At 46.7% G+C, this 10,580-nt stretch overlaps 1 protein-coding gene across 1 annotated transcript in view; it reads right to left on the reverse strand.

Annotated features, from left to right (window-relative positions):
- MAB1 (Transketolase family protein) overlaps positions 1 to 9,614 on the reverse strand; it is a 52,645-nt gene extending 43,031 nt beyond the window's left edge. The window contains exons 1-6 of the mRNA XM_087400710.1: positions 9,517 to 9,614; positions 8,659 to 8,736; positions 8,464 to 8,544; positions 8,276 to 8,302; positions 8,113 to 8,175; positions 7,884 to 7,970 (exon numbers count right to left, since the gene is read on the reverse strand). Coding sequence (XP_087256836.1) covers positions 7,884 to 7,970; positions 8,113 to 8,175; positions 8,276 to 8,302; positions 8,464 to 8,544; positions 8,659 to 8,736; positions 9,517 to 9,558 — 378 coding nt within the window. The 5' untranslated portion in view covers positions 9,559 to 9,614. The remainder of the gene's footprint in view (positions 1 to 7,883; positions 7,971 to 8,112; positions 8,176 to 8,275; positions 8,303 to 8,463; positions 8,545 to 8,658; positions 8,737 to 9,516) is intronic.
- Between the last annotated feature and the right edge of the window lie 966 nt (positions 9,615 to 10,580).

Genomic DNA, 10,580 nt, shown 5'->3' on the forward strand with positions numbered 1-10,580 from the left:
ATCACCCTATATCGTCTTGTATGGGCTGTGACACTCTGTAGTGACCTCATGCACATATGATGATGTGTCCATAGGAAAGCAGCATACTGCAATGAAAATCGGCCATGTGTCACGCGATAGAACTCACGTGTTCCTTCCGCATCATAGATATAAGCGATCTCTGACGAGAACCGCCACTCCTCCAAAGTCTCGTATCCCACTATCTCTCCTCATCTCCCTCCTGTGAGCTAACTCCCATGTGTATCCAATCATAGTGGGTAGCCCCCTCTCTTGGCTCTCATGTGTGTCTCAGTGTAGAAAATCGTGAAACCCCCTGGGTCAGTTAAAGTTCCACACTATCATACTCAGTCTATTTTGTGCTCTCATCTCATGAGTCAGACACCGTCATGTGCTGTCCACACACCAAAAAAGTTGCAATTACATCTGAGAGTCTTTGGTTTTAGATTTGAAATCTCAAATCGATACTTGCCCATCCCAATAGACCGCCCATTTACCTGCCTTACATGCTTCTTTCACTTTATAGAGTTCAATGTGTCTTTGTTTGAGCTTTGTCAACATGAGCTTCTTAGATATCCAAATTCTTGTACCGTTCAGTTTGCGTGTCTGTCTAAGAATATTTATTCTTGCTGCCCTATCATTGAACAACATATGTGCTTGTGCTCCCTTTTGAACAATAATACCTATGGTCCCATTCAATCTGTGTCATTTCTTTCTTAAGGCATATGACTTTACCCTCCATGTATCCCTCTTCATCTCCAAGGAGCCATTCTACACTCCCCCGATGTGCAAAACCATCTTGTTCTTCACTCTGCTTTCTTGCTCCTTCACGTCTGTGTAAAGGTTGACTTTGTTAACTTTATTGTTAACATTTGCAGCCATCTCCTGCTTGATAGAACTTCCCTGAGTAGTAATCATTTCCTTTACTGTAAATACCAGCTGAGGTTTTGATGGAGATGAAGTGCATTTGTGCAATACTACTTGGAAAAATGTCCTGCTTTCCCTTCCCTTCCATATCACTATTTTTCCTTTCTAGAGCTGCAATTCTAAGCTTGAGCTCACGAATCTCCTGCTGCAAATAATAAAAGTGTTCTTGCAGCTCTATCATGCTCACCATTTTCCTATGCTGTAGATATGCCTTTTCATACGGAGAGGGTATCTTTGAGGAAATGTACGGCAGGGGTGACGAGGCTGCAACATCAAATATACCTTTGTAAGACTAGAATATATCCAATCATACAAATTTAGATTTTTTGTTGCTGTTGGTTTGCTGCTGTTAGTAGCTCGACTTGCACCTAAGGCCAAGGCGCCTGCTCGCAACCAGAATCTGATTCTGACAGAACTGTTGTTGCTGTGCTATCCAGACGTGTGTGTGTGCGCTACCGTGGTGCGTCGCGCTGAAGGTCGCATTGAAGGCCGCTGCTAGCCACGCTAAAGGCAGAAGCTAGGAGGGAGAGAGGCATCTTTAGAAGTGTTGAAGGCTCTCAGCGAGAGAGAGGCGGTTACTAAGTACGCACACGTGCGTGCACGCAAGAGAGAGAGAGAGAGAGAGAGAGAGAGAGAGAGAGTACATTAATGTCCACGAGAGACCAATAGGTCTATGGGACAACAAAAGCCATCTAGTACATCTACTTAGGGAGGGCACATGGCAGCTCCCAAAGAGTCCAAAAAAGAAACTCCAGTTATTTAGAGCTCCTACATAATAGTCTAAAAACATAATCAGCCAGACATCAATTTAAGACTGAGAGTCTTTCGGTTTGGATTCAACTCTTTAATCATTGCTATGCCTTCACACCCATTTGAGACGGGGAGAGCAACAAGTATACTCAGTGAGCAACGGATCTGTATGTTATGCACATTGGGGTTGGTTGACACTTGGGAGAGAGAAGCATTTTCTTTGTGCTTGCCCGGCCTACTATGAGATCTAGGGACGATACCATTGTCTATACCAGGAGGAGAGTGGCCCCACGACTAATCCACTTCCATGACCGGGCTCTATTTGATTGAGATGCATTGACACAAGGAGACACTTCTATGCGAGATCAGACAGCAGTAGGAGAGACCAGACCACAGGATATAGAGAAGCTAATCGAACGAAACATGCATCTATCCAATGGTGATCCTCAGTGCATGTGAGACTCCTCTGTCATCGAGACACTGGGGTGATGAGTCCCTCCTCCAATACTCTCAAGGAGTGATCGCAATAGAACTGGGTCTTGGTGATAAGCTCCTAGTTCCCCAAAAGTCCAAGATGTATGGAGCTGGATAACCATATAATACAGTTAATCTCATCTCCTGGGAACAACTCAGGAGGCGCATCCATACTGTATTGAAAGAGGGGAAGCATGTACATCTGAATATCGTGCCTGGCAAACCATGTGGATATATGAGAGTACCATGTGTTTGCCCCACTCTCTGCTAGTTGTCTGGATGATTCTAAGGTCAACCTAGGTAGTCTCCAATGAGGTGTGGATGAATGTCAATGTATGGAAGATGGCATCAACCTGGAGAGGTGTCATGGAGAACCATGCCTGTACTATCAGATGTGGGATTGAGGGCTTACTCAAAATCATCCTAGGCCATGTTTGAAGACCATTGTAGACGATCACGTCATGGACCGCACCCAACTTAAGTAGACGTCGCCTGTACCCTGTCACATGTGGGGCATCTGCTAATTGTCTCAGTTTCCCTAGCTAAGCTACATCTAGCTTCGGAACTATGTGGGGATCTCTCTTATATGCAAAGTCTAGCACGACCGCTTGTCTATCTCATGTCAGAGCATTGAAGTCCCCTCGAAGGACGGCTTCAAGAACTCTGTGATGTCATCATGTATCGTCTCATATGGCCTGTCCCTTTGTAGTAACCCCATGTGCGTAGGATGACATGTCTAGGGGGGACTAGCACACCGCAATGAAGATCGGTCAGGCATCTGGCAGCGAGACTCACATCCACATATATCGTGCATGTTGATATGAGTGGTCTCATGTGTAATCTAAAAAGGACACCCACGCCCCCAAAGCCTCGTACCCCACTCAATTCCCTCCTATGAGCTCAGTCCTATGTATATCATGTCACTATGGGCAGCCCTCTCTAGGCTCTCATGTGCCTCGGTATAGAAGATCATATCTTCGTTAGTGTGTGTCTCCAAGAACCCTCCCGGATCGGACCAAAGCATGCCATTACAATTCCACAGTCATTTTCAGTCTACTGTATGCACTCATCCCATGGGCTCGACATCGTCATAACTAATCATCTTCCTTCTCCTTGTCTCCTCTTTCTCGAATGATCACCTTACCATCCCTTTGTGCAGCCCATTTCCCTGCTTCTCTTGCTGCCATTACGCATACCATCATCCAAGTAAATTCGGAGTCGTTTCAAGGTCGCCCTCATGATCATAAGGGTCTTCCTGTCTGGAGCTTTACCACTAGTGGCCTTGTAGGTGCCTTGGGCTTGCCCACTCTCCAAACTGTCTCACATGTATGGTTCACACCCATTTTGGTGAACAAGGCCTTTGCATCCGCCATAGGAGTGTCGTCCATTGTGAGCCCTTGAACCAAAACATTTAGAGCCTTGCTGTTCCTCATTTATCCTCCTCCAAAGCATCTGAAGTAATCTCTTTCTTGGGGGCAGCTGTGCCTTTCTTGACCACATCTTTCCATTCTAGGATTGCAACCTCTCCTTTTGTGATCTTTTGTGGGAATCCAGCGTGCTTACCTTGCATAGTGGCCTGCAAGGATGCCGAGTCGTTTCTGATTTTTTCGTTCTCAGATTTCAGCTCTTGCATTTGGTTCTTGATGCTGGTCTTTTCTCATTCCCATAGTGTTCGTTCCTTCTCCCACTCCTCTTTATTGTTCTTCTCCTTCTGCCATTCCTCTTGCATACGCCCACTTTGTTTCTTGAGCTCAAGTATCTTCCATACAACATCGTGTAGGCATCTAAATACTTCTGAAAGTCCCTGTTGCTTTTGAATGCAAAGAAATAAAGCAATTCCTAAATTTGTGTCTGTGTTTCTGTCCCGGGATGATCTTTAAGCGTGCTGGTAGTTTTTCCTTCCCCTTTTATTGGTGCATTGCAAAGAAATACTGCTGGGTCACCTTATTTCTGCACTTTCTTGATTTCTGTCCTAGCTTTCTTGATTTTCTTGATTTCTGCAGGTCTAGGGATGGCTGGAGCAGACACAAGGTGATTGAGGTAAGTATGGCAGCTAGTGGGGAGGTTGTAGGGATGTAGAAGCTAGGTGGTAGAGGCGCAAAGGCTGGGCGGGGGGGGCCCTGGCCTGGTCAAGGGCGGTTTGGAGGAGGTGGGGGCTGAAGGACAGCCCCATGGACTAGTGGGCAGGGCTGGTAGGCAGCCCACACCTGCAGCACAATGAAGCAGCGGCCCTATGGGGGCGTAGACAGCAGCAACAAGGGGCTCGTGTGCCCTGGAGACGTCAAAGCAGGCCCCAGCAGGCCGTGTGCCCTGGAGGTGTCGCAACAGGTCCCGCGGCCTGCAAGCCCAGCCCGTGGGGCTGGGAGGACGGGGAAGCAGGGAGGGGGGGGGGGGGGGGGGCAGTGTTAGAAATCAACCAACAGAGGGTACGCACAACGTAAGACTGCTAGAATTGCCCAGGAGCTCACACGGTGTGGTGTGGGGTGTGGAATCACAAAGTTCTTAACTGAATGTGCATCGGATAGATGTGCAGACTCATCATTAGACAATGAACCAGCCAGATATAGAAACCACCAAAATAATATATTTCCGTCCAAAGCTATGGACACAATACAAAAGAGATAGATCCAGAGTCCCACCAATGGTGTGGTCCTCTAATCTTACCACAAGGTACTTCTTCTATCTGCCGGCTATCTCTAGACTCAAGCTCGCATGCTCCACCTCGAGCATAAGTAGACTTTCCGTCTAGATCCCTTCCACCTTGGTGTCTTTGCACCAGCCTAAGTGGGCAGCACTCTGAGCTAGGTCTGCAACTCTACAGCCCACTTGGATAGAGGCCCACAGGTGGCTGGTCTGCTGCTCCTGCTGCTGCCTGAAATGCTGCTCCAAGTGATGGTGAATGAGGGCCTGGAGGCCCTCCTTTTATAGGCCCCCAAGGGGCTGCAATAAAACCGACCAGCCAGCAGCATCCTGGCAGATCAGTCTGCTTGCTGGCCGACCAGGTTGGCTGGTCCAACCAGCCCTATAAAAGGGCCCTAGCCAGGCCCTTCTGGGCTGCTGCTAGGTTGCCCTTTGCTGCAGCTGTTCCAGCATCACAGGCCCTTGTGCAGGCCCCAATCCTGCCCCGCACATGTGCGCCTTTGCTGCTGCCGCACCCCACCATGAGACGCCTCTTATCTTGGGTCCCTGTTGCTGTCCTCTGCTCCGCCTTATGCTCCTGCAGATCAGCCAGGTACCCTCCTCTCTTCTTTTGATGCAAGGTGCTGCCCGTTTGACAGCCCCCTCTCTTCCTTTTCTCTTTCTCTAATCTCTGCCCCCATGGCAGCCATAGTGCGGTCCATGTGGCCTTCTCTTAGACACTAGGTTCACCCGCCCCATGCTCTCCTCATATGGGGGCTTATAGATGGGGAGGTGGCCTTTCCAACACCCCCTCTCACTGACACATCTCGGCCACAATGCCAACACGTTGATGACAATGCTCCAGTGACTCCCGGGTCGTAGCCCTTTGGACCACTTCGATGTCAAAATCTTTTCTTGGCTTTTCATCCAGTGGCTACCGCTCCACCAGGTCTGGTTCCGCTTCCGCACACCATCTTGGTACACAGGTCCATCTCTGGTAGCACCTCCTAGCACCACCACCTTCAGTCACATTCCCGCCTTTGAACTCGAGCAATCCAACCACCACGATCTTCCAATTGTCCCCCTCATAACGAGTGAACAACCTGGAGTCTTCCAGGTACCATGCTCTAAGGGTCTGTTTCAACCCATCCTTCCTTTGGCAAGGTCCACGACAAATGAATATCTCCAGATAACCTGGACCACGAACTCTCACTGAGCTCTCAAGCAAATACCCTTCTGGCTTCAGTACACCTTGTCCATCATCTTCCAGCAATCTGCGTCCGAGATTTGACGAAGCACCCACACTTCCCCTTCTGCCTTCGAAGAAGGCCAATTTCTTCCAATCTCGCATTACCTGAGACAAATGAAGAGCAGAGTCTCTCCACAGCATGCTATAAAGGCTCAAATTTAGAACATCAAGTACATACAACCTTGATTCAGAAGCTCTTGGGAATCGACTTCCACGACTGGAGGACAGAGCCCTTGCGAGAACGAGGGTGACTCAAGTTCAGTCAGGTGCATTCAGAGTTCTGGTCTACTGAAGGTTGAGTTTGTTTGACTTTGCTGTGTGGTTTAGCAGCAAGATATTGCATTACCTGAGACAAATGAAGAGCAGAGTCTCTCCACAGCATGCTATAAAGGCTCAAATTTAGAACATCAAGTACATACAACCTTGATTCAGAAGCTCTTGGGAATCGACTTCCACAATTGGAGGACAGAGCCCTTGCGAGAAGGAGGGTGACTCAAGTTTACTCAGGTGCGTTCAGAGTTCTGGTCTACTGAAGGTTGAGTTTGTTTGACTTTGCTGTGCGGTTTAGCAGCAAGATATTGATTTCCTCATCCTCTTTCTCCCTTCCTCCTCCCCCAGATTTATTTCTTTCACCATCCCTAACTTTGGAGAGTCCAGGAAACTGGATGGGACAAATTACCCGATCTAGAAGGTGAAGATCCAAAGTCATTTAGTAGCTCAGAAGTTGGGAAAATCGACAACAGGAGTGGAGGCGGAGCCGGAGGATATGGTTGAACAAGGAGGGGAAGATACTCATGCCAGTAGACGGAGAGGAGCTCGAAGCTTCGGAAGACAGAGATGCCCATGCCCTGGCATTGATCATATGGACTACGGCGGACTCTGTGCTTCCTCACATCCAGATGACTGAGACGTTAGTAGAGGCATGGGTCATATGAAGGATCTGTACGAAACAGACAACACATCCCGGATCTTGCTTCTTCAGCATCAGCTCTACAACCTTGATATGGATGAGGGAGATTTGGTACATGACCACTTGACCAGGGTCAAGGTGGTGAGGGATCAACTGGCATCATTTGGTCAGAAGGTGGACTCGTGCCATTTGGCCTTGATGGTATTGAGGAGGCTACCTTGGAGTTTCAAAAGATTTGTAACGACTGTGACAGCAAACCTCTGACTTTTGAGGAGTTGGGTCCATTACTGTTACAGGAAGAAGCTAGGGAGAAGCTCTACAACAACGACAAAGATGACAAGGCGTTGCTGGCAAAGGGAAGGGCAAGCCTAACGGTGGCAAGTCCAAGAAGGATGAATCTTGATCTACATGCAGCTTCTACAGATTAGCACCTACCATCATAGGGGAGGCAGAACCCACACAGAACAGAGAAGAGCTCACTATAGGGGCTCCAGCAACATTAAAGCCTTTTTGGTGTTGCATGTATATAAGCAAAGAGAGTTACAATTCTGCGTGATTGCAGTGGCATGGAAGATTCGATGTTTCAGCAACCCATCCTTCAGTTAGAGCAGACCACAAAGCTTGGGATGTGGGGGTCAGGCAGACCACAAAGCTTGGGATGTGGGGTCAGACTCCGGAAGAATCTTACCGTCAATGGTTAAGATTTGGGAGTGAAACCAAAGGCCACTGCTATAATCATTGTAGCTGTCTCCTCTTGTACATTAGCTGGCTGACAAATACATTGAGACCTTCAGCACTGTCGTATTTTATTCTCTACTTTCCCAACTAACAGTTCGCACTATCTTTCCTCTCCTGTACTAGTACTTTAACCTTGAAATTTAATATATGATGTGCAGTACAAGCTTGTGTTGAGCAGAGGAGTTGCTAACCCAGAAAAACTTATGCGCAATGAAATACCTGCATGGCAAAGTTGAACGTCATGAACTCAACAATTGGTTTAAGGCCATAAAAAGCTGACCCAACACCGATACCTGTGAAGCCTGCCTGCAAGTAACCCAAGAAGACTTCTTACAACAGACTCAGTGAGTTACAAAACAACTGACGATGATGAACAATCAAAACAGAATAAAGCTTGACCAAATTTATTTTGAGAACACAAAAGACATTTGGTCCATACTAACATTACCTCTGTGATAGGAGTATCAAGCACTCTGTCGGGCCCAAATTTTTGCAAGAGACCTTTCGATATCTGTACAATGAAACAAGAGTCTCTTATAAACTGCCAAAGCGCTACCCCATTGATGAGACACTTAAGCGGCAACATCACTTTCCGAAAGCTTAAAGCATACCTTATATGCACCTTGGTATTCTCCAACCTGAACACAACACATTTTAAACTAAAACTAATCAATTAAATTTCATAAGAGTAAATTAGACACAATCTCACCAATTTAGAATCAGCAGAACGGAGGTAGGAAGCAAAAGAACAAGGTAATAGAACGTTATGGCCATTCTACAAAAGCGTTAAGAAAACCACCTCTTCACCCATGAGAAAAACCTTTGAATCCACAGTCATCTCCTCATCAATAGCAGAGTTCAGTGCATCACGTACTGTCATCTGCCTCACACAAGCGATCCCGTACAGTCAACCGGTCATACAGTCTGAAGAGCAACTGATGGAATACTCTATAACATAGACGCTCAAACTAGAATGCAAAGTGTAGTAGCCAACCTCTTTTGCAGCAGTGCAGAAGTTCCTCCAACCCAACAATGCATGCCTATCAGCTTCGTTAACTATTTTTCCAGATCTCTGCCAAAACAAGAAGAGTGAGTCTACTGCATCTGCATTTCATTTGTGTGCAAAACTCTCAAACTGTTAATTCTACAGCCTACTACGTAACAGAATCTGCACAGCCAATTGAATAGCATTCATATAAAAACATGGAAGAAGTTGCTATAAATACATAGAAGAAGTTGATATAAGCAGATCTGAGGTATTCATTGCACCCAGGTTGCATCTACGCGGACATTGACAGACACTTCTTCGCAGAGATATGTCCAACAGCAGTTATCGAGCGTCGGTCTATGGCGTGCCACCGCCCATGACTTTGTCAGTGCCGTGCACATCGATTAATAAATTTGCATAACAATTATACACATCACGAAGGTAGAGCCACACTCTGAAGGATCAGAAAAGATTTCCTGGAGTTTCGCTTATCCCTGGGCGGGTTGTTATTGAAGAAATAGCGCAGTGAAGAAGGTTCGAATTCTGGATAAAGGAAGAAGCCACAATTGCGCTAAGCCTGTCCTTGCAAGGGATAAAGGTTACGTACAACGACCTTCGCCTTCGGGCCGAAACTAGAATGCCATATCAACAAGATCGCCAAAAACGGCATGCGATCTGTGGAGACGAAGGAGTTGCAGCAAAAAACAACGCGCTACGCGATCTAAACAATACTTGGCAGGCGTTGAAGAAGCGCGCTCGCTTGGGAAAGGAACTTTAGAAGAAGGCTAAAGCCATAGAGGCAGGTGATTCGAAAGGCAAAGAGACGAAATTGGAAAACAAGCAAGAGGAGACAGAGGAGGTTACCAGGAGGGGGGAAGAGCGACGTGCAAGAATGCCGAGAACCATGGCGGAGAAGGAGGAGAGGCGGGGGGGGGCTGGCTATGGTGATGCAGAGCTTGACTTGTGAAGAGAAAAACTGTACGAAATGAGGGTGATAAAAGAAGAAGGCAAAATGGAGAAGAAGAACCCGGCACGTGTTTCTTTGCGAGAAGAGCGTGTGTTCCCGTTTTTTTCGTTTCAACCTCTCTTTTTTTTTTTTTTTTGGGGTGGGGGCTTTTCTGTTGCATCGTTTTTTCCCATCAACTATTTGCTATTCAAAGCGTTGATGGTTCCGGTCAAACCCACCCGTGGATGATGCACTTTTTTTTTTTTTTTTGTCCTTCCTTGGTTGACCTTCTTGTAGCGCTACCCGCCGCGAATAACTCGCTTGGTAGTGCCTCCCTTCTGGATGTCAGATTGTGTTCTGGGTAATTTCATTCCCTGATTATCTCCGCTTTAAATAGCATAGACCATGGCTTACATGCCCACAGCTGATCTTGTAATGCCTTTTCTTTCATAAAATTCAGCATTTTTAGAATTTAAAACTTCCTTGCCTCCAACCTTCACTATTCGCGCGAAGCACCAACTCCTCATGCAGTTTAGGCGCGTTCATCCGGCTCTGCTAGCTACCCGCATTCAATGCCCTCGAAAAGATCACCTAAGTAGCCTATCAACATAGGCCACATGGAGCTTGTCCCTCGTAGTTGGCCGTGTGTGTGGGGGGCATGTGAAAAAGAAACAGCCACTTCCCCACAAGCCCACCTTCTCACCCTGGTCACGAATTAGATTTTTTAATGTGAATAATTTATGGGCCATTTACAAACAGGAGGGGTTTTTTTAATGCTTGCCTAATATTATCAAGGTATGTACACATAAAAAGAAATCATACCCAAATAATAATAATAATAATAATGTAGGGATATCTTAAATGTGTGCTTGCTTGCACATATTACATGGTGTTTCATGATAGGGTAAGGTCTAGTCTTGATTTACATAGGCCCCGAGCTATGTCCCCTAGTGAGGCCATTTTTGTAAAAGGGTCTTTTTGG

The sequence above is a fragment of the Dipteris shenzhenensis genome, chromosome 29 (genome assembly GCF_047967505.1).
Source record: "Dipteris shenzhenensis isolate YYH24624 ecotype China chromosome 29, Dip_SZ_1.0, whole genome shotgun sequence".
Lineage (NCBI taxonomy): Eukaryota > Viridiplantae > Streptophyta > Polypodiopsida > Gleicheniales > Dipteridaceae > Dipteris > Dipteris shenzhenensis.